This window comes from Triturus cristatus, chromosome 9, assembly GCF_964204655.1.
Source record: "Triturus cristatus chromosome 9, aTriCri1.1, whole genome shotgun sequence".
Taxonomy (NCBI): domain Eukaryota; kingdom Metazoa; phylum Chordata; class Amphibia; order Caudata; family Salamandridae; genus Triturus; species Triturus cristatus.
In genome coordinates, this window is record NC_140592.1 from 431309532 (window position 1) to 431334732 (window position 25201).

The 25201-nt window shown below is 46.0% G+C and overlaps 1 protein-coding gene across 1 annotated transcript in view; it reads right to left on the reverse strand.

Annotated features, from left to right (window-relative positions):
* Window positions 1-25201, reverse strand: part of LOC146798096 (cytochrome P450 2G1-like) — a 1456444-nt gene that overhangs the window by 1242071 nt on the left and 189172 nt on the right. The window contains exon 2 of the mRNA XM_085625316.1: window positions 11831-12047. Within this exon, the coding sequence (XP_085481442.1) occupies window positions 11831-12001 (171 nt within the window). The 5' untranslated portion in view covers window positions 12002-12047. The remainder of the gene's footprint in view (window positions 1-11830; window positions 12048-25201) is intronic.

A 25201-nucleotide genomic window follows, 5' to 3' on the forward strand; every position in this document is an offset into this window, starting at 1 on the left:
TCAATAGCTGATAAATTAGGGGCGGAGCACATCTTCTCCTCTTGTGTCTTTAACTGATTTTGGGGTGCAGGTTAATCTTCTGTTGCCTGGGTCTTTTGCAATGCCTTGAACTATTGTCTCCTACCCTCATCCTGATCATTGAATTTCGTCTTCAACATCACAATGATATACAGAAACTGCAGTGATTTTCACAGTGATCCATTCTCTGAGACACCTGCTATTCTGTGATGGTCTCCTCATTATTTTATGATCCAACAGCCAGTCGTAGTGGGAGACCATCCCCTGTGCTAACCCTTATAACTCAAGATCACTAATGGTTATGGTGCCGACAATGCCTGACTTAGAGTGTCTTTTTGGTTATCTCTGGGGTTTTAGAGGAGGGCAGTAATTTGTGAGTTCTTTGAACTATGTATCATGAGTATGCCAAGCTCTGCAATGTTTGCATTTCTTAAGTAAAGACAGTAATAGTCCTGGGGCATCACATTATTAAAATTACTCTTATACTCGATGCTCCACTCAGAGTGCATCATCATGCAAATATCCATACTAAGAGGGTGCAATGTCTGGGGCAGTGATCATTAGTGCTGATGGGGGAATTATTTCCACACTCCCCTATCTATTTGGCTCGAGGACTGTGCCTCAAGTTCTAGATGGCAGCCCCACTGGTCGGGAGTTTAACGGAACAATCTTGAAATCCAAGGACCATAGGGATTGCAACAGTGAGGAAGACCTGCAAAAGGTCCCCTTCCTTAAACAGCTATACAGAGAATCCCCTTCCTCAAATAGGCCTACAACACTCCTGCACATGATGATTGATCTAAATAATTGCTACATTTTTAGCCACCTGCTAGTTTAGTTTTTAGTTCATCACTGTAAGTCACATTGTGAGTTATAAAATATTGGTGGTAATGTGGCAAACACACTTCAGTGGAATTTAGATTTTTTCAGGTGGCCATTTGGTAGTGTGAGTCTGTGATGATGGTGTAAGTGCATTTTTGTCACATGTGTTCTATCAATTGCAAAGCGTGAGGAAAGGGGTTTATTAAATGGTATTGTTGTATAATAAATTCACAAACCAGTCTTTGATCCAGGCAAGCTCATTTGCAAAACCTTAGCTCACCCCTGGGTAGCTGTGGCTTCAAGCAGTCAGCCTTTGTCAAAGGGACAAGTGCAAACCAGATTTAAAAAAAAACTGTTGAATAATAAAGAAACAAAACACAAAGGGCATCTGACACCAATTTATGAATATAGCTCTTATTTTTATAGATTTTAGACACAAAAATGAACAAACTCCTTTGAACGGTCCCAGAGATATAAATTATTAAGCAAATAATAAACCACTGCTTTTCACTGATATGCAAACAAGCATTGGCAACTATCGCGGTTAGTGGGTATTTGGAAAACGTTTGAAAACTGTTGTAAAGTTGAGTATGACTAATTCAGCCCAGTTTAGATGATCACATCTGTCAGGGAGTGAAACACAGGGAGCAATAAGTCTTGGCAGGACAGTTAGCTTGTAGTAAAAGCAGTCTCCAGTCCAGTCTCATGTTCTATGGGCAAACTGTCATAGACGAAGTGGAAGTTGGAAAGGATTTATTGAGCGCTCTATCACCATGCGGTTTCTTGGCGCTGTAGACAGAAACTGAAACCTGAAGGAGGAAGGAAGGAGAGATTTAAGAGGGGTAGGCTAGGGAAAACAAATGGGTTTTGAGTTTGGCTCGGAAGTCTGAGTAGGAGGGGGTGGATCGGATCGCGAGGGGGAGTGAATTCCAGAGAAGAGGGGCAAGGGTAGAGAATCTGGTGCCACCAGATTTCTTCTTGCGAAAGCGGGGGACCTTAAGAAGAAACTGAGTGGAAGAACAGAGGTCTCTGCAGGGGACATATGCGTTTATTTTAGATCTGATAAAAGCGGGGGCAGCGCCAGTAAGGGACATGAAGGTCAAGCAGCTTATCTTGAAGAGTGAGCGTTCCCTGATGAGAAGCCAGTGCAGAGTCCTTAATACGGGGGTAATATGGCTAGATTTGGGGAGCCTGTAGATAAGGCGGGCCGCTTGGTTCTGGATGAGCTGCAGGCGGCGGCATTCGTAGGCGGGAATGCCGGCGTAGAGGGCATTGCAGTAATCCAGGCGGGACGAGATGAGTGCTAGGATAATGAGTTTAAGGGCTTCAGCTGAGAAGTAACGTGAGATTTTGCAAATGGTTCTGAGGGCCAAGAGGCACGAAGAGACTACGGAGCTAATCTGGGGGCGCATGGAGAGGTCTTGACTAACTTTAATGCCCAGAGTTTTCGCAGAGGCTGAGGGTAATGGGGGGAACCAAAGATGGGGGGCCAAAAAGCAGAGGACCAGGGGTTGGAGGGACCACCAAGGAGAACCAGCTCGGTCTTATCGGGGTTCAATTTCAATAGGTTGAGATTCATCCAGTTGAATATGAAGGTGAGGATGGACTTGACCTTGGAGATGGAATCAGGGGAGGGAGAGAGATTGAAAATGAGCTGGAGGTCATCGGCGTAGTTAAACGCCGTGACCTCCATGTCCTGTAAAGCAGTGATGAGGGGGTGAATGTAGAGGTTGAACAGAAGGGGAGATAGTGAGGAGCCCTGGGGTACTCCGCAGGTGACGGAGTTGGTGGGAGCAAGAAAGCCCTCCAGGCGAACAGCCTTTGTGCGGCCGGTTAAAAAAGAGGCGAGCCAGGCTAGGGCCGAACCCCGCAGGCCGGCGCCCCGACACGGTCAAGGAGAATGGAGGAGTCGACCGTGTCGAAGGCAGCAGAGAGATTGAAAAGGACTAGGGCCTGGGGGGAGTTGGTATCGGCACTGCGCCTGAGCTCATCGACTACAGAGAGGACGACGGATTCCGTAGAGTGAGTCGGCCGAAAGCAAGCCTGATTAGTTGCTAGGAGGTGATGAGCTTCAATGTGGTTGGAGAGTGAAGTAGTAATGTGGCTCTCCAGAATTTTGCTTAGGAGTGGCAACAGTGAGATGGGTCTGAAGTTTGAAAGGGCGGCAGGATCGGCACCGGGCTTTTTGAGGATGGGAATAACAGTGGCAGATTTGAACGAATCAGGTACAATACCGAGGGTGATGGAAGTATTAAGAAGGGTAATAGGAGGGGCCTGGCAGCAGGAGAGAATATCTCTTAAGATGTATGCCAGGCAAAGATCGGCAGGGGAGCCCGTGGTGACTTTACCCAGGAGAGTGCAGAAGGCCTCTTCAGAGATCAAGGGAAATTGGTCAATGAAGGAGGATGGCGGAGGTAGCGGGGGACAGGTGAAAAAGGCGGGTGCCGAGGGGATGTTCTGTTTTATGATGGCAATCTTCTCAATGAAGAAGTCATTGAGGGCATTACATAGGGTTTGGGAGGGAATGGGCCTAGAAGCGGCTCTGTCAGAGGCAGAAAGTTCATGCACAATTGTGAAAATCTCCTTAGGTTTGTTAGCTGCCAGATGAATTTTCTGAGAGAAATATTCCTGCTTAGCGGAGAGGATGGACTTTTTGTACGCCTGCAGAAGGGTCAGATAATGAAGCTTGGAATCGGGACAGTATTTGCGGCGCCAGTAGCGCTCCGCCTGACGGAGTGCGAGTTTCTGAGTTTTGAGGGTATTGGAAAACCATCTGTTGGCATTGTGGGGGCGGCGAGTTCTGACACATCTGAGAGGGGCGACCTGATTGCAGGCTTCAGAGAGCCAGGTGTTGATGAGGGCTACCTGCTTAATTGGGGGAAAATCAGTCAGAGTGGGGACCGAAGAGGCTAAAGAAAGACCGAGGGCGACCATGTCTACTCTGTTCCAATTACGGGCATAGGTGTTTTTAGGGCAGGGAGGAAGGTTAACCTCAGTCAGAGGAGCAGAGAAGGTGATCAGAGAATGATCAGACCAGATGCAGGGGGATATATTAGGTATGGAGATGGGTAGGTTAACAGTCCAGACTTGGTCGAGAGTGTGACCGTGAGTGTGAGTGGGAACAGAAATATGAGAGATGAAGTTGATACTATGGAGGGTGTCAGAGAAGTCTTTAGACATGGAGTCTTCACGCGGGTCCCCTGGCAAAAAATTGAAATCACCTAATAGCAGAAGAGAGGAGTTGTTGACGACCAGGGTGACTAAAAGGTCCTGTATGGCTGGGATGAAGTGAGACATGGAGTGAGGGGGACGATAGAGCAATACAACAGTAAGAGGAATCGCAAGATTGGTAGATCGTGCCACCAGAAAGTCGACAGATGAAATGAGAGGGTGAGGAAGAGGTAGGAATAGAAGGTTAGAGCGAACAATCATAGCCACTCCACCGCCCGTCTTACCCTCAGGGCGGTCAGCACGGAGGATATAATAAGAGTCTGGGAGGGAAGTGAGAATGTCAGGTAGGGAGTCGGCGGTGTACCAGGTTTCAGTTAGACACAGGATCTCGGGGCTGGAAGTGTTGAGGAGGTCAAAAAGCTCCAATTGGTGCTTGACGGCGGATCGGGTGTTAAGGAGGGAGATCGAGGCTGAATGAGGGGGGCTGCCCGATGATTTAGGGGAGAGACAGGGAGAGGTAAGGCGTGATAGCATGACGTGGGGCGTAGGTATGGGGTTAGAGGGGTCAATGTGGATGGGTCGCGCAATATCTAGAGAGTTGATCTTTTCCAGGATAGGTGGACTGATAGGCCAGGAGTCGTGGCAGGCCAGCAGTTGAATAGGTGAATATGTAAGGGAACAGGCAGAGTGCAAGGCCCCGGGGCCCGGCCTGGCGCGGACGGGCGCGGACGGGCGCAGACGGGCTTGCCTTTGGCGCGCCTTCGGCGCGCTGGCGGCGTGCCCGCTGCACGGCCGGGGCAAGCACATCGTTGAAGTAGGGCCGGAGGGGGCGTGGCCTAGCGGTAGTGGGCGTGTCCTCGGCCCAGGGATTCCCCAACAATGGCGGCAAAACTATCTCTGGCCCTGCGGCAGCGCCTTAATCGGCTGCGCGGTCAGAGAGACGGGGGTGAGTGAGCACAAAGTGAGATATGAGGGGAACACAGCACAGGTATTTTAAAACAACAGAATACAAGTTAAAAGCAGTATCGAGCGCTCCCGGCTTCTGCCTCAGGAGTCCGTTCCAGTCTAGTACGCGCTAAGCAAAGAGGCGCGATATAAATAGCCGGAAGGGGCGTGGTCTAGCGGTAGTGGGCGTGTCCTCGGCCCAGGGATGCCCCAACAATGGTGGCAAAACTATCTCTGGCCCCACGGCAGTGCCTTTATCGGCTGCACGGTCAGAGATACAGGGGGTGAGTGAGCACAAAGTGAGATATGAGGGGAACACAGCACAGGTATTTTAAAACAACAGAATACAAGTTAAAAGCAGTGTTGAGCGCTCCCGGCTTCCGCCTCAGGAGTCCATTCCAGTCTAGACATCAATAGAGTGGTCCTGATGCATGCGATACAGAATGTTGAAGATGTTGACGGATGCTGAGAATGCTGATCCTTTGATGGGGGTCTTTCTAAAGCCACCCCTCGGTCCACAAACATAGCGTAGGGACTTTGGCCACAGGGGTCGATGTCCCTCAAAGTCTGGTTTAAGTCCAGCTAAAAACAAGTTGCCACAGTTCTACTAGTCTTCAGTCATGCAAAACCAGTGGTTTTATTTAATAGAGGCTAGGATCCCTCTTGGGTGACCAAACTGCACTCCGATGACCCTCACTTTTGTGAATCAAGATTCGTCTCCCAGGATACGTTTCAGTGGTTAGCTGAGGTTAGGTAATCTTGATATCAACTTGCTGTAGGTGTAACAGGAAGTCAGGCAACTGACTCTTGGAGTCACTTCTTCTGCCTAGGGCCTTGCGTGACTTTTCCTCAAACAGGGCAACACAGGCACAGTCCTCTCTTTGCTAGCTCAAGGATAAGCAGGTGTAGTCCAGTCATTGGTGCAGGGAACAGCAGATCAGTCCTTATTTTGTCTGCCCTCCTGTACAGATGTGATGAGAAGTCTGGGTACCAGGGGGACCACTTTCATGCCCAGAACTTACCCTCAGGGATGCAATGATTACTAGCTAATGGGCTACCAGGGCCCCTCCCATCTAATTATGACTACCTGCAAAATGTGGCATCCAGCAATCCCTCAATGCAATATTCTGTCCCTTCCCAGATCACAGAACACCTTCCTTGGTGTGTGGAGCTTGTTAGCCACCCCTAGATGAGTGGCTACCTGAGTGCTGCACACAAACACAGAAAAAGCAGTTTAGCAGCTGTTTCCCTCTTTCTGTCCCAACGCCAACCTGTTTCCCAGAACTAAAGGGTAGCCATTATTCTCTTAATACCTTGAAGTACAAACTTTAGTAGTCTAATTCAGAAGTTAGCAGAGCTCAGTTGTCATTGTGTAACCTTTTACTTGCCAATGGGGCAACTAACCTTTCTACAGAAAAAACAACAATTTGGGGTTTTTACAGTTAGGACATGCAAAAACACATATCCCACTTTTCAATATACAGCACCCTGCCTTTTGGCTTGATAGGCCTGCGGTAGGGGTGACTTATATGCATTGAAAAGAAGGTTTGGACTTTGCCATGAGCTTGAGTGGCAAGGCCTAGTTAGCAGTTTGAGAACTGCTTTGCCAGTCAGCAATGTCTTGCTGTTAGTCCTGCTTTGCTTTTTCACACTTTTGGTAGCACAATAAGTGTGGCAGTCTATGAGGGACACTTTAACTTGCAGGCCCTGAGTACCCTGGTACTATAAACCAGAGACTCATAAGTAAGCCTGGGCAAAGCACTACGCTATGCTCGCGTAGTTTGCGAAGTTTGCGCTACTTCGCACTACGCGAATTGCACGTAGCACAGTGCAAACACGCTTAGCGTAGTGTTGCGTAGTGCAGCGGTCATTTTTTGCTCGCGATGAGAAACTATCCGTTCGTGTTGAGAAAGCTGCCGCTCGAGTAAAAATCTACTCGAGCGGCAGAAAACTACAGCTCGCACTGTGCAAGATGCCGTTTTCAATGATTGCACAGTGCGGTTGCTTGTCCACACTGTGCAATCATTGAAAACGACATCTTGCACAGTGCGAACAGGGTACTACGCAGTTCGCGAAGTGCTACGTGTAGCTCGCGTAGTGCGAAGTGCACTTTGCGTAGCTACGCGTAGCGCTACTTTGCGAACTACGCCCAGGGTTGCTCATAAGTAAATTCATCATAAAATCTTTATTTGGTTGACAAGAACAGTCATACAAGAGTACAATATAAATGACATAAAAACATCCCTCTGTAACATATTAACAAAAGGATGCGGATCAGATCAAATCCAGGCTTACAATGGAAAACAAAACAAATACAGTACATATATGTAATTCCCAAGATAAATCAGGTCTCAACTGTCTGGACGTCAATGAAGCGCGAAAAAAACAAGATGCAACAAATACAACAAAGTCATTAGGGTTCATCTGGAGGTAGAAGAGGGCAGGGTGTACTAGGGTGAATTTAAGAAAATTCAACAAAGGAGCTAAAAATTGCTTCCTAGGACTACTGAAATAGTCATATAATATAGCAAAATGTAAGGTGTCCTGCAGAGACCTATTGTCGCAGCTGCAAGGCAACCTTGACTCAGAATGAGCCCAAACACTGGGTAAAGCCAGGAGATGATGTAACTGGTTAAACCTTAACCTGACCAATAGAAACCTGGCTTGCATGTTACACACCTGAGCTAGATAGGGCTCCATGCCCTGTACAGTCTTTAAAAACATTTGTACCCTCACTGAAGGTTTCTGCAACTCAAGCTGTTTCCTTGATAAAAAAGCTTGCTTGAGGAACAGGCTCTTAGTTCTTTTCAGTTCTTGAGATGAAAGTGAGTAGGGATCAAGAAACATATATGTTCTCCCAAGGGGGGCAAATGCTGCCTTTACATACATGATCCAGGTCCATGGTATTCTGTGTGTTAAATCAAGAGATAAGCAGTCAGAGAGGATCAGACAATTAAGCTTTAAATCCTCCCTGGTACAGATCTTGATTCATTACCATAGGGGGCATAGGGCAACAAAATCAATTAAGTGGCATATTTCATGCTCAGAAAACACTGAGAAGGTAGGAGTGTGTTGTGGGACCTGCACTAATCACCGTAGCAATTGATTTTCAGCTATTTGAATGCTCTCAGTATTCACAAACCTCCAAACCTTACTCACATATCGAATCTGGGACACACATTTAGTGTGATATACCTTAGGTAAAATTTGCAATGACCAGAAACCCAATCTACGTTCAAAGCTATTTAAATCCCCATTGGTTTTGATGAACTCCGATTTCTTGCCCTCAGTTAAGGAGTTCCAGTTTTTTTTTACATCAATGGTTGCCACTTTAAAAGTCTTGGAACTAGTAGGTCGTAGGACTTTGTCAAATGTACTGACAGGTCCAAATTCCCCATAAATTAAACAAATTTGTCCAGGAGTGGGTACAGCCCTTTGGCCAGATGGGCCATGAGGACCACAACGATGACATACAACAATAGTGGAGGTGATCTAACGCCTGCCCTTGGGTTGTCTGCCTGGACAGAGAGGCATGCTCAAGCCCATTTATATATAATGTAAACAGGAATGGTACGAAGATGCACCCTTGGCGGACACCACTTCGTGTAGGGAAAGACCGTGTACGGGCCACCTCATGCGAGAAGTGCTCCGAGGGGGTGGTGTCAGAGTGCTGGTCAGCCAAGAGGGCCACAATAATTGAGCCCACCCCTATTTGAGGCAGCAGGGCCCAAAGTTTAGTATGGTTGACCCTGTTGAAAGTGAATGTAAAGTACATGAAGGCTAAGTGGAGGGAATTGTCCAGTCAATAGTATATTTATTGATTATAAGATGGAGGTTCAGACATTGGTCAAATGTTGACCTCCCTGACCTAAACCCATATTGGACGTCACGCAGGATGATATTGGCGTCAGACCACACTAATAGCATGTTAAGGATTGCCCTCTTCAGGAACATTACTTCCGCATTTATCAAGGAAATGGGGCAGTAATATTGAGGACTCTCCTTATCCACATTCTTAAGCATGGGCATGATCACTCCCGACGGCCATAAAGGCAGCACTCCGGCCGCATTCAGGACGCAGGTCAGGAAGGAACCCCAGAGCTCAACTAGGGACTATTAAGTCAGTTAATACAATGCCAAATGTGGGTGAACCAATCTGACATATATCTTATGAGGGCCATAGCACTGGCATTAAAGTTTAATTAGCAGGCCTCAGAGCACCTTCAGAGTAAAAAAAACCTGCAGAATCAGTCCACATCTTTAGGGGTGATCATAAAAAAGAGGCATTTCCTTACACACTGATGACTAGGTTCAGAGGGCCTGGGCACAGAAACTTGCTGGGGTTTTCTGGATGTGCTGTAATGTTTATTTTGGCAAAGCTATTGTTACTGCCTTCTGGTAGCTAATTGCCTATCATTGTTACAATGGATAATAAGGCATGTAAGGTAAAATGGACCCAGCAACTCTTGGTTTGGTAGCAAAACCAGGTGGAATTGTGGAGAAGTGACCCTGTCGACCCTGGGCCATGGTGCCTCTCCCCTGCTGCACTATCGATTGCTAGGACACTCTTGGTAGCCGTTTTATGTGGCTGTATGCAGACTAGAGTGAAGATTTTCAAATCTATGTGCAGCATGAGAGTCCCATAGTTGTTGTTTTTGGCAATTTAGCCACTGCTTTATCGTGCTCTTAAAGTTCTAAGGTTAACAGCCAAGTGTTAGATGCTGCTCTGCAAAATCATGGAGGATTAGCCGTTTCACAGAGCCTATAAAGCCCTGTTTGGTTCCAGCACGGATTTCTAACATGCTGCTCTAATTTCAGGATAAAGGACAGAAAATCTTACACTTTGGTAAGCACATTGACTTTTACTTTAGCAACATCCCTTGCATAATATAGGAGTGAGAACTCTGCTTGCTTTACTTGGGGCTCTCTATGAGTTACTAACTGTGATATAGTTGCCCTAAACGCAATAATTTTAGTTCCATTCTGGTTAGGATGATGAGGACTTAATGGCTATACTCGATTATTGATGTGTCTATCTCCTTTGATAATGTTCAGTGTCATTACTGCACACTATGCTACTGCCGTACTTGCACACGCTCATAATGACTACTCAATCCTTTCACATGTGGCTCATGAGATCATTCAGCACACATTGTTATTACAACCATTGCAACATTCCTGTTATTAAACATCAGTAAATAATCTGTATAATAAGCTATGCAATCTTTCCTTGTGGTTTGCGTATCTTAAATTTAACCTTTGACAATTTTCCTTTTTTCCCCAAATTCTTTTATATTTCTATCCTCCCTGTTTCACACACATCTCTCTCACCTAACTGACTTGGTATATCTGGGTTTTTCCTGCCTTCTGTTATGTATTGTGCACACTACCTACATTGTTTTGGATATAAACTGTATAGATCTGTCCTTGCCCATATTATCTCCTGAACCAGGGGGTCCTGTCCTGTTTTAGAAATACAATAACTTATGCCCTCATAAACAGGGTGGGAGCTATTTTTGTCCATTTTTCCTGCTAGGACCACCATGTCTGATATGGTGGACTTGGACCGAACTGACTGGGACTGACCAATGGGACTGGCATAAGAGGGAATGCTCTAAAGAAAACGGTATTGGGTCTACTGCCAGGATTTTCCCGACGGTGTGTGGTAGCTAATTTGCCAGAAACACAACCTCCACCCCTCCTACACACACACACACACACACACACATACTAGAGGAGGCGGGAGGATTAACTTTTGAATATCTACGATGTTTTGAAGTATTTCCTCTACAAATTAGGTATTGAGGGGCTTATTTATAAGCTCATTGCACCACCGGTGCGTCACCTTTTGTGACGCTTCGGTGGCACAAGAGACTGCTCCATATTTACCAGCCAGCTCTAAGCCACTTTTTTGGGCATAATGCTGCCTTGTAAATATTGTTCCCTTTAGTGCAGTTTTCTGCATTAAAGAGGCTTGCAATGGCTGTTACTGGGGCCGCTCTCAGCAACATCCATGGCATTTTGACACTGCCCCCGATTCATGAGAAATCATAACTGTGAGGCAGGCCAAAAACATATGCCTCCCCAGGGGAGCCTTAAGGGAGACACAAAGAGGAGAAGCACACATTCTGCAGCACATATAAAAAGAGGAAAAATCCTCTTGTGATTATTTTTCCCTTCCTGCACAAAACCAATCATCCTCCCAACGCAGGCACCCTTGCACCATGATGGAAAGGTGGCTGCGTTAGCGCATGGCAACTTATTGTGCCCCAGAACTGGGAGAAAGGGCAGGAATGCACTGTATCTGATCGATAAGGCACATTCCAGCCCTTTTCTTATGCCGTAGCGCGGCGCAGCAAGAAGGCCTGCGGCTCTGCCCTAAGGAAAAACCTCATAAATGAGGCCATGAATCTCTACACCAGTCCAAGAATCCCAAGAGAGTTAATGAACACATTAGGACAAATCCTCAAAATGCTGGAATATCTGGATGCATAGGCATATGCCTATGCATTGCTGAGATTAAAAACAGTTTACACGATTCGACCAGCCATGTCTCGTTTAAATGGAGTGATTCAGAGTTTCAGAATTTCTACTTGGAAATGTATGATTAACTGTTGTACTTTCCAATACTTTTCCAGTATTACATGAGAATCATTTAATTTCACGCTTGTAAGTGCAGATCAGTGTTGGATTGCCATTCCTAATGTATAAGCATGCAAGAAAATAAGGATTTTTGAGTGGGCACCTAATTTGGAATGCAGTTCTCTTACCACCCACCTTCAGTTGCTAACATTTGTAGACAATATATAATTCATGTATTTAGGAAGCATATCCCTTAGAAATATGCAAAAATACAAAAACAAAATAAACTTACTGCCAGCAGGGAGTTCACAATGTCCCCGCTCTTCATTTGAAGGAAGTTTCCAATCAAAGGTAGAGGAAAGGGTCCAGGGGGCAGATTGAGCTTCTTGTTCCAGGCATTAATTAGAAACAGGCAGGCGATCAAGCCAATGAGCAAGGGAGTGACTATTCCAAAGAAATCCATTGTGTTACGCGTTGATTAGATTAAGTTTGTATTTGCTGGAAACTCCCTTTAAAAGAAGAATTAACACAATTTCATCTTAGGACATGGAGAGGCATTGTAGAAGCACAGTTACAAAAAATGATTTGGACTTAAGATACACAAAATTAACATTCTGCTTGCATTGTTTAAAAAAATAGACAATTTTTGCACTTCACGAGGATGTGAGGCTGACATGACACACCTATGTTTCAGGAGTAAGTCATGCACAAAAATTGAAAAAGACCCATTTATCTTGGGCCTGGATTTTGTGGAAGTAATTCTCCACTCCGGAGTTATTAATACATTACAAGTATCATCGGGGGTGCACATAGAACACAGGGTGAACACTGAAAAATTAGGCATTACTGGGGAAATGAGTAATTATGAGTCCAATACCCCCAGTAATGCCCCATTTTTCTCCATAGTTTCACCAACACATTCTGCTTGCTTTTAGCAGCTGGAGTCCTGGGTGAAACCAAAGCCAGGGTAAATCTTCAGATCAGATGAGGCCTGTAACAGGAGATATTTGCAGCGCTAAAATTAAAGGGCAACTCAGAATAAAGGGTGTAATATACTAAAAACATGGACGCAAGATGTGGTCACAAATTAGACACCAGCTCTCTGCACTCAGTAACTTATTTCGAGAACCAACTTATGTAGTACCAGATCGATTCACAAAATAAGGAATCCATGTGGCTGCACAACCACCTGTCACATGGATATTAATATTAATTTGGCTGGTCACAATTTGCAAACCCACTACAATTGGTTATAATAACAGGAACGGTGGTCTGCAAGGGTCAGCAGACTACCAATTCTGTGACTGTGAAGGACTGGGTTATTCTAAGACCCAGCGGTGCCAGGGAACAACACCTGAAACCTTCGTGGGTTACCTGTTCTGGCGTACAAAACACAGAGACACGGGACACTTCCAGCGACATCAGAGATCAGCGTTTATTTACTGCAGGGATACAGAAATCACAAGAAGTACACAACGTGTAGGTTCTCGGAGACTGCTTCGAATTGCAACAGTGGATCGCTCCTTTTATACACGTTTTTGCCATTGCACAGTATGGCGAACAAAGGTTACAACTCAGTTCCCACAATAAACTTCAAAAAGAGTCGTGTTCATGTTTCAGGAGACCGGAACATAATTACAGCAGCATTGCCGGTTCCCAACTGTAAAAACATCTCTTCCCCGCAATAAAACACATTCCATGCTGACCGTAAACATATTAGAAGAGGGGACAGAAACAGATGCGGAGAAAAGACAAGGATGCACAACAGATTAGAAAAGGGTGTTGGGAGTAATAAAGGAAACTTGATAACAGGATCAAAGACCTCGTGTCCAATGCATGCATGTATGAAACAATAGACTAGCACGGCAAGATGAGCCTCGAGCGGGGCCATCTGCCTTCGCCGTGTCATTTCCCTTGTCGTAAAAGTCACCCTCAAAGAAACACGTGTCCTTCGTGTAAGCTTGGGAGTCCCAGGGTCACGAAGCGGACAAAGTCCGTTCGCTGGCTACTTGAGGGCAAGAAACAAAATGGATGCCGTACCTAAAATTGAACCCGAGGATTCGGATGAACAAACCCAAAAATGAGACGAACCATACGTGGTTGCATAGCGAAACTGCGTACACCCACTATACTCGTCATTTGCGGTTCGTAGACACCAAACTCATCCATATTCGTCACCACTCAAAAAGTGTCGTTCCGTCTCACACGGAACCTCAGACGCCCCTTTTGCCCTCATGTAGGCAAGCACTAATCGAGATCGGAATCGATTTCAATATTCATCAGATCGTTCACCTGCTGCTGGAACATCATTCTATTCATCAACGTCTCCTTGGTAACAGATGGCTGCCTTATACACGTTGTAGCACAAAGGCCACATAAGGCAGGACCACACTGCACACAAAGACAACACGTGAATAGAAACGTTACAACAACCCCTACGATCATCAGAATCTTCCAACCCCAAGTTGACATCAGACCCCAAAACCATCCTAGAAGTGTCCAATTACCTTCGTCCACGTGTATGGACTCGGAAATCTTGTGCAACTTTGAGATGGCTTGGTAGACAGTTGGAGCATTGTCAGGAATGAAAATGCAACAACTCGAATGGATAACTTTACACACACCACCTCTATCTGCAAGAATAACATCTAGAACCATCCGGTTCTGCAACGTCATGAGTCTATCCGCCTGAAGTTCAGCTGTTAAGTTACCAAGGGCACTCGCGGTAATATTAGCAGTCGACTCAACTACACGGGTCAACTGTCTTAGGTTGCTACTATTAACCATAGGTCCCCAAAACGGCAAGAAACCCTTAAAGAAATCTCCTGCCTCTTGACCGGCAGTATCCTCTTTGCTAATAACGCCTCTCACAACTCTAGTCTTGTGATAGTCTGAGGCAACTGTGAAGGTCGGTGGTAAAAGATTCGCAATATAACAGGTACCCGAAAAATCACGGGGTAACCATGTATATGCGCGCTCATAACATACGAAATATGTGCCCTTAGCAGTCAGGAAAACAGGGGAAGAGAGCATCGGTAGGACATATGTGTCAGTGCAAGCACTGTTCCAAGTTGTGCTCTCGGATTTCGACCCAAACCTTTCAAGCAGAAATTACCGAGGTGTGGTACAATCCATATTGGGGACGAGCTCTCAAGCTGTCTATCACCCACTGACGTACCATACTCAGCCTCACTTAGATCTTTATAGGCTCGCACCTCTTCGTCAGGGATAAGCGATGCATCAAAAACATCTCTATCTAAATCCGCTATCGCTATCGCCAAAGGCTTGTGGTACGGACCAGGACCAAAATTGACAGAGTGTGGCTCTCGACTGGGGTAGGAATCTAGTGCACTGCGAAACATAGTTTGGAATGCTCGAGCTGAACCCTGGGAGCTGTAAGGAAGGACCAAATACGGAATACCCCTATCCATGGTATGTGGCATTAACCCACACACCCAACAGTTGGTAGTATTCATCACCAACTGATGCTGATGTAGGAGTTGAACGAAGGAGTTATTCATAAATTCCGCACGTCTAACCTGTTCATGTTGAGGCAAAGGATGAAAAGAATGTGGGGAAACAGTGGTGATGGAGCTTAGTTTAGGAGAAAGGGAAGGTGAAACAGAAGGTAATAACAACTGTATTCCAAAATACACTCCACCCACCAATAGCATAGACACAGTTAGAAACAGTAGAAACACCTGAAACAAAAAACATTTTGTTCGTACAACCTTACGTAATTCTAATCTCTGCGCCGACATCCTTTCTACTTCCAACAGCTTAGAGAATGCCATCCTCTACAAACCGTCCGTGACGTCCTTGACGCACTTCATTCTGAGTAGCGATTATCAATCCCCAGGAGTTCCCAGGAATCGACAAAAGTAACCGACCTAGCGTCAGAAACCTGCTAAACAGAAAGGAGTACCCGCACGGCCCTACGGTAACCCGGATGGTAGGATTTCCTCGAAACGTTCAATTTTAATACAAATCTCTTAGCAGTGAAAAGCACATAAAAGCTCAAAAAGAAAGGATATAATTGTCCATAATGTTCATAACACCAGAAAAAGGAAAAGCAAATATACAACTAATTTTTATTAGTCCTTGAGCGAAGAAAGTATCGACTTCTTCCAGGTCGAGTGTGCTCTACAAATAATTGTTCAGCTGGCACAACAGTGTTCGATGGGGTGAACAACGAGTCAGACCTTGGGTTCTCTGCTACTGATGACTCCACAAGTGGGTTTGGCAGTGACAAATCATCTCCTACAGGTTGAGCGTCACTAAACGGCACAAAGTGTAAAGGAGTCTCAGTTTCCGTTGCCGCAATCCCAGCTCTCACCCAACCGTCTGTTGGTGAGGGGATCGGTACCTTTTTCGTGTGGCTGGCGTGGACCCAGTTTTTCCGGCCCTCCAATCGAACCGCAGTCCTCATTGTCAACAAGACTTGAAAGGGTCCTACGAATCTTGGCTCCAAGTTACGTTTCCGACCAAAATTTCGGGTAACGACCCAATCGCCTGGCCGGAGCTGATGTCCAGGACCCTCTGTCTGCACCGGTAGAGCTTCAAAGACCTGTTGATGGATTAACCGTAGTTTAGTGGTCAAATCATGAAGGTAATCAATTAGCATTGGATACTCAAGACTATCAAAGGCCTTAGGTCTCGGGACTCCCCAAATGTTCGCAGGGCGGCCGAACACAATCTCATATGGGCTAAGCCCTACTCGAGAGTGTACAGTCGCTCTGGTTGATAGGAGAGCCAGAGGCAAGGCATCAGGCCATGATAGACCAGTCGTAGCTTGTATCTTTGCAAGTTTCAGTTTCAGGGTACCATTGTACCCTTCAACCAAACCCGCTGCCTGAGGATGATTAGCGCTATGGAATTTTTGACGAATTCCAAAGCCCTTGCACACACTCTGCATCACACTTCCCACAAACTCACTTCCATTATCCGACCACACGATCCGTGGCATTCCATACCTAGGAAAGTATTCCTTCAGCAGGATTTTCGCTGTGGACAGAGCAGTATTATCCTTAAGAGGATAGGCCTCAATCCATCTAGAGAACGCACAAACCACAACCAAAACATACTTCAGGTTATTGCATCTCTCCATATGGATAAAGTCCAGTTGGATAACCTCAAAGGGACAAACAGGGGGAGCAAAATGACCAGGTGGAGTGGGGGTGCCCTTGCCAGGATTGTGCATCAAACACACCATACAATTCTTAACCACTCTCTCAGCACACTTAGTAATACCCTAATTCTTCCATACATGGGACAAGAACTTACATATCCCTTTCGCACTGATATGTGACAACCCATGAGCCATCGTCACGACAGCTAATACGTACGCATCTGGTAACATCCACCTCTGACGTTCCGTCAGGTCAACCCAACACCCATGCATATCCAACTTTCCCGTACTTTCTTTCCACTTGGTCTTTTCAGCTTCAGTAGCTTCGTTCTGAATTGCTTTCACACTCTCAACAGTATTTTCACACATACCAGTTTCCGTCGGCCATCTTACTGAACTTGTCATGTACATTCGGGTTGTAAGATCCTTAGCCGTTTCCTTAGCGATCTCATCCGCAAATGCATTACCACGACCAACATCATCCGTCACTTTCCGATGTGCACTACATTTAACGATCACCACTTGTTTAGGCAATGTAAGTGCATCCAAAAGATCATTCACGAGCTGCCCGTGTTGGATCTTCGTACCATGCGATGTCATAAATCCTCTTTCTCTCCACAGTCTTCCAAAACTGTGCGCAACGCCGAATGCGTACTGACTGTCGGTAAACACATTAAGTCGCTTTCCCTTAGACAAAACACATCAATGCCAAATGTCAATGCAATCAACTCTGCCGCTTGTGCTGAATTCTGATTCAATCTCGCAGTTTCCACAACCGTGCTCATCGTCACTACAGCATACGCAGTCGTCACATCGCCATTCGGCAATTTGAAGCAAGAACCATCAACATACAAAGTACCATCGGGATCTGTCAAAGGAGTGTTTTTCAGGTCCACACGACCCTTTGTTTCTTCCTCAGTCCGTAAATAACAATCATGCGGTGGTACATCATCTGATTCCATATTAATCTGCAACAATGTCGCCGGATTCAGTACATTACAACGTTTGATCTGTATATGACTTGCCAAAAGGGTCAGCTCGTACCCAGACAACCTTGCACTCGTCAGATGTTGAGTTTTTGTACGATTCAAGAGAGTGTCAACTGCATGCGGAACCATCACTATGAGCATATTATCCATGACAAGACCTGCGGATTGTCGGATAGACGCCGCAGCTGCCGCCGTCGCCCTCAAGCAACTCGGCAACGCTCTAGCCACCGGGTCTAAGGTCGAGGAAAAATATGCACACGGACGCTGCTTGCCACCAAATTGTTGCGTTAAAACACTCAACGCACAACCTTCCCTCTCGTGGACGTATAATGTAAATGGCTTGCTGTAATCAGGAGTACCTAACACAGGAGCCGAACACAGCGCATCACGAAGTTCAGAAAAACTTTTCTGACATTCTTCCGTCCATGGCAAAGGAGTCGAAACATCCTTGCACGTGAGAGCTATCAATGGCTTCGCTAACAGTGAAAAATTTGGAATCCACTGTCTGCAATATGACGTGATACCTAAAAAGGCACGCACGTCTCTCTGAGTCGTCGGTACAGTCATTCGAGCAATTGCTGCGATTCTTTCAGGGGTCAACCTTCTTCCCGCCTTTGACAATAAGTGACCTAGGTAGGTAACTTCTTGACAACAATATTGCAATTTAGAAGGTGACACTTTGTGATGTAAGTCACATAGATGCTGTAACAGTGACACAGTAGCAATCTTGCAAACTTGTTCAGTGTCTGCAGCTACCAACAGATCGTCAACGTACTGAATCAAGGCCGCACCAGCTGGCAGCACGAATGCATCAAGTTGGCTCTTAAGAGCTTGGCTGTAGATCGATGGGCTCTCACAGTAGCCCTGAGGTGCACGTTTGAACCGGAAGCTACGACCTCCTAATGAAAAACCAAACAAATCTCGACTTTCCTCAGCAATCGGAATGCTAAAGAACGCATTCTTCAGATCGATTACCGAAAACCATGATGCAGAGGCTGGAATCAGAGTCAATAAAGCTGTAATGTCGGGCACCACAGGAAACTGCGGGACAACAATTTTATTTACCTCCCGTAAGTCAATAACTAGACGGTACACAGGAGGCTTAGACGGATCCGTTCGCTTCAAAATAGGCAACACAGGACTATTACACACGTTACCTCGTGTTTCCTCAATAACATCTTTATCGATCAAATCATAGATGATCGCTAATAGTGCCCGTTCACCATCAAGGGAGATACGATACTGGGGTATGCGCAGTAATCGTGCATCTACTTTCAATTGAACAACATAGGGTGATATATCCAGCAGGCCCACATCATTGGGACCTGTTGCCCACAAGGAAGCCGGAAGAGAACTCAATTCCGGTGGGAGCTTATCGATCGACAGATACATAGGGGAAACCACACTCTGACCCAATGTAAGCTCCACTCCCGTTGGAGAGCAGTACAAAGTCGCATGTAACCTTTTCAACAAATCCAAGCCCAAAAGATTCTCACCACAACCAGTAGTCAAAATCAAAGAAGCTTCTAACTCATGAGACCCAATTGTAAGGGGCAAGGGGCTAGAAACTGGATTGCTAACGGGGGCGCCAGAGAATCCAACGGAAACATTCGTTAAGCCAGACAAAGGCGCGCCAGGGAGTTTCGAATGCATGATGGAACTTTTTGCTGCACCAGTGTCCAACAGAAAAGGCTCAACGACGCCCAATGTGGCAACTGCAACATAAGGCCCTCTCTGATCAACCGGAACTGATACTTCTCCCTTCCTTTGTCTATGGCTGTCCTAGTAGATACCGTCCACATCAATATCACGCTCGACATAATAGTCGTCAACATGATACTGTGCAGATCTACCAGACGAGAGATCACGTTGATCGAAACAATTCTGCGAGTCCGAGGAAGTGGCAAGACGCTCGGCCTGATTCTGAGTAACTCCGCGACCTCTACCACGTGAAGCTTGTTGAGGACCACTACGACCTCCTCGAGCCGACACACCATTGTTCCTATCACGGAGAACTGGACAATTAAACTTCAAATGGCCCTCCCCTCGACAATATGCACATTGATTATATCCCAACACAAAGCGGGGTGCGGGAGAGTCATTGCGCACCTGTGATCTGGAAAACTGCGATTGTGATTGATTTGGCTGTTGCGAGTCATTGAAATTTGAGCGCGGAGGATACGCTTGCTGCAATAAGACCTTAGTTTTAAGATCCTTCGTTTTCTTATCGGCACGTTCACTTTCTTCCTTTTCTCTGTTTTCGTGGTATTGGGCCGTAGCCAATATTTGAGCAGTGGTAGAAACAGCCCACGAACTCTCAGAATTCTTCAACTTGTTGCTAAGTTCGGGCAACAGGTTCGACACAAACTTATCAACGAACAACCGCTGACCACCCTCCGAACTCATGTCCTGACCACTATGATCAACAAATGCTTCCTCGAATCTCGTAAAGAAATCGGAGACACTCTCATCCCTCTTTTGTTTGCACGCAGACAATTTGTCCCAATTGACGCGCATTGCTGGCATAAGCGTTTTCATAAGAGTAATTTTCCTCTGGGGCAAAGCCACAATAAGCTGTTCGGGTTTAGCCCCACCAACTTGCTGGGCGTCTGCCGCCGTAAGGGCAGCCCAGTCACCGCCTAATTCAGCCGCGTGATTCTCGTGACGAATTTTCGCCCAAATCGGCTGAGGCACTACATTGCCAAACAACATATCGATATCAGCAAGATTCATAACAGTAGCATCCACTAGTTGGGACAACTCCTTATAATAACCTGCAGGATTTTTACGGGGATCGGGCAAAGTTTGCTTCACCTGTAAAACTTCCGATCGCTTCCAAGGGAGGTGTATCCATACCCTCTGAAAACGTCCTGGAACAGCAGGATTAGCATTGGGATCACCTGGCATCCACACTGTGGGAACTTCCCGCATAGGATATTGACCAGGTTTTGCCATCCACTCTTCAGTCTCATCTTTAAACAATGCTCGAGGTTGCACTGTACATCGAAAGGATAACAGACGTTCTAGAGCAGCTCGAACCTTATCACCTACAATCACACCAGTTGTAAATTGATGCTGGAGCTCAGAAACCTCAGACGGTACATTATCGACTACATCGTGATCCCACTCCTCCTTCAACGATTTACACATTTCCTCAAACACGAATCGTTGCGTGGGCGCATTAAACTGAGAAAATGTTTCAAACACTACACGCGAAGTGTACTTAACAGGGTTACGAATCCATTTACGTGCCATTTTTACCAACGATTCACATTCCCTACCATCAGGGAGCTGGCTGCGCCTCTGGGCAACATCCGATAGAGTCGAGCCGAGTATTGGCCCAAAAAGCGGAGAATAAAGAGTAGCAACAGCAGTCAGGAGACGGCTACGAACAGAAGGAGAAGAAGAAGAAGGCACAGGAGCAGCGACAGTAGGAGTGGAGACAGTAGAAGTGGACACGGCACCAGGAGTAGCGGGAACGACAGACTGAGGAGGGGCTTGGAAAGGTGCAGTAGGAAGAAAAGCCGGTAAAGGAGGATGCACGTTTTGCGGCACAAGAGGATTCGGGAGAGCAGGAGGAACGGCGGGCTGACCAGCAGCCACCAACACAGCAGGTTGAGGAATAGGAAGAATCACAGGACCCACAGTATCGGGAGCATAGGGAGGTGGTGATTTCAACAGATAAGATAGCAGCGAATCTTCTATCACTTCTTCTCCCGTCTTATCGGCATTAGATGGTAACACCGGATAACACTTATCCACCGCCATATGATGAAGTCGAGCACTAATTTCCTGCTCTTTCTCATCTTTGTCTCGCTGATACTGTTCAGCATTTCGCATCACCGTAATGACACCTTCTCTCTTATTTTTCTTACTCTGTTTGATTTCTTTCTGCTTGGCCTCTTTACGCCATAACCGGAAGGAATCAAACATGGCTGGCCTAGCCTTCTTTTTAAACAGTTTAGCTTCTAAATGATCTAAAACGGCATTTTCGAAACTACCATGTGATGGCCAACTAAGAACACCATCTTTTTTTAGTGTAACGAACCCAATATTCGTTATATACGATAGGACCCACACCATGGCGACTATAGAGCTCGTAAATTGGAGTTCCAACCGGAGGTATCGGACATGAATCCTCCAGCGGGGAATCCGTCCTGCAACATTTAAGAAACCCAAACAAAGTACTACGGCCAGGCATCGTGCACACTAGCCGAGTTTACAAACTTCAAGGGCTATCGATTTATGATGTCCTCGCACAAAAAATGCAAGACCCTCGGTTTTTGGCAATTGCAATCGTCAAATAAAACCCAACAACTAAGAACCAACGACTAAGAACCACAAATGCAATGTAACCATGCAAACAACAAAGGAACACTGGGAGCGACCCAAAAATACTTAACTGAAAGAGCAATGGCGTCACCAGGAAGGCCCGTCTATCGTCTCGCCGTACAAAGGACTACGCCAGGTGCCAAAACAGGTCGACAGTCAGGGCATCAGTCCGTCGCAGCCGTCAGGAGGCGGGTATCTTCGCGGGAAAAGACGTCGGGCCACTTATTTTGACAACTGGATCGATGAAGCGGGGTGCACCTTCCCTTGGAGATTTCACACGAAGTTCCTCACGATCGTCGGGCTTTGGACCGGTACCGCTGATGTCGCCCCACATTGGGCGCCAACTGAAGGACTGGGTTATTCTAAGACCCAGCGGTGCCAGGGAACAACACCTGAAACCTTCGTGGGTTACCTGTTCTGGCGTACAAAACACAGAGACACGGGACACTTCCAGCGACGTCAGAGATCAGCGTTTATTTACTGCAGGGATACAGAAATCACAAGAAGTACACAACGTGTAGGTTCTCGGAGACTGCTTCGAATTGCAACAGTGGATCGCTCCTTTTATACACGTTTTTGCCATTGCACAGTATGGCGAACAAAGGTTACAACTCAGTTCCCACAATAAACTTCAAAAAGAGTCGTGTTCATGTTTCAGGAGACCGGAACATAATTACAGCAGCATTGCCGGTTCCCAACTGTAAAAACATCTCTTCCCCGCAATAAAACACATTCCATGCTGACCGTAAACATATTAGAAGAGGGGACAGAAACAGATGCGGAGAAAAGACAAGGATGGACAACAGATTAGAAAAGGGTGTTGGGAGTAATAAAGGAAACTTGATAACAGGATCAAAGACCTCGTGTCCAATGCATGCATGACTGAAACAATAGACTAGCACGGCAAGATGAGCCTCGAGCGGGGCCATCTGCCTTCGCCGTGTCATTTCCCTTGTCGTAAAAGTCACCCTCAAAGAAACACGTGTCCTTCGTGTAAGCTTGGGAGTCCCAGGGTCACGAAGCGGACAAAGTCCGTTCGCTGGCTACTTGAGGGCAAGAAACAAAATGGATACCGTACCTAAAATGGAACCCGAGGGTTCGGATGAACAAACCCAAAAATGAGACGAACCATACGTGGTTGCATAGCGAAACTGCGTACACCCACTATACTCGTCATTTGCGGTTCGTAGACACCAAACTCATCCATATTCGTCACCACTCAAAAAGTGTCGTTCCGTCTCACACGGAACCTCAACTGGTTTTCCAAAATTTTAATTTGAAGCTGCCACCCAAATTTTAAAAGGTGTAGGGGTCCAAAGGGGAATCCTTCCTCTTTGTGAATCCGTTACCACCCCAACTTGGAAGTCAGTAATTAATTAACGATTTGCTACCAATATTCCTGTTCCAGATATTGATACATATGGTACAGCATCACTATTTGGAAGGGATGCCCACAAACATCTCTTCCGTAATGCAAGAGGGTCTCTATTTCTAAACCCATTTTAGAAGTTGTGAAAACATTAGCATCCCTTAAAATGGGTTTAGTACATAGCAATAGCTTTTTATCAGCATCAAATCCTCTGAATTTGTGAATTAGAGGGTTTGCGATGGCTAAAAGGTTTACTACTTCTCACCTGAGGGTCCTCGTTCCTATGAAATTCTTGCACGTAGGGGTGTTAAAAATTAAATAAGGTAGAATTCAACAGAGAGTACAGAATACAATGGCAACAGAAAGGCACAACTTTCCTAACTATCCGAATTCACCTTTGTGATATATTGCAGCTAACATATGCAATATGCATACATAAAAGATCTTACTTAGAGGAACACGAGCAACTAGGTGAAAATTGAAAATAGTAAACAACCTCAACAGAGATATTTTATTAAATAACCTAGTGTAATTTAGAATTTTTAGTGAGAGGGGGCAGGACTGGTAAATCTGCAATTTTCTAGCAAACCAGATATGCGCATCCTAATATCGCAATAGTGTGCAAATGCTAGAGGATGCAACGGGTGATGTTAGCATAGTAAGATCGCACACATATGTGAAAATACTGCACCTATCCAGTATCTTAAAGACAAAAATGCAAATTGATCTCTTACTCAAAAAACACTCAGGAACTTCTCAGAAGGTCTGGTAAATATATAAGGAACATGAGATTTTGCACAGCTACAATGCTATCAGATGTCTTGAGTGAGGGTTGTTCTCACTTTTATTCAAAGCACATCCAGTGCAGATGAGTGCCAACCACTACTATACAAAGCACATCTAGGATCAACAGAGATTGACCTTTCCAGAACATAGCATATCGCAGCTGCAGAATCACGATTCTAGGTCTGGACTGAAGGCCAGGATTATGCTTTCCTTCTTCGCTTTAATTGAATAGCAGTCTTGTAAAAACATTATAAAAATAACAGATCCCATGAACATCAGGGAGCCAGCTAATTGGAGTTCAACAAAAACATTAACCAATCAGGATGCCACAGTCTATCATAGTCCCACAACAGTGTCCCTCGCTCTCAGGTGTGTCGGGGCTCTGCGGTGTGGTTCCCCGACTGCTAGGTGGCCCCGGCATTCTTCTTGGGGCCTCACCGACTGCCAATCGGATCGCATTACTCAGTAGAGTGCGATCAATCGAGCACAGCAGCTATGTCCTCCTAAAAAGAAGCACCCCAAGCCTGGAGTGTGCACACCCCAGGGGAGTCTGTATTTTTGCTGACAACAGACATTTTTCAAATTAAATACTTAGCGCTTGTAGCTTGTAGCGTGTACAATGCCCGACAGGGCTGCTCGTGTCCCCAATTTATTGTTGCCTCTCAGGCCCCCACATTTCTCCTGATTTTAAGCAGTCCACATAATGAAGAAAATTCATGATTCCCACTCTGAATACGAGGCAGTCACCTACCTCCCTCCCTATAGATCACGATTTCTGTGAAGTCATGGATGCATTAATCCAACGGGCGGTCTCAGAATCCTTAGTGCCTCTTGAAAACAAGTTAATGATGCTGGTAGTGCAACGTCTTACAACCCTTCAACCCAAGGGAAGAACCCAGGGCACCTCCACCTCCTAAGCCTACGTTCAGACCCAAGACACCCAAGCAAGCTTGTACCAAGTGCGCTTGCGTATATCTAGACACCTTTGCTCCCCTAAAGGGTGCCTTCATGAACCATAGCTCCTTGGAGCCAGCAGGTCACTCAATCCACCCCCGCCCT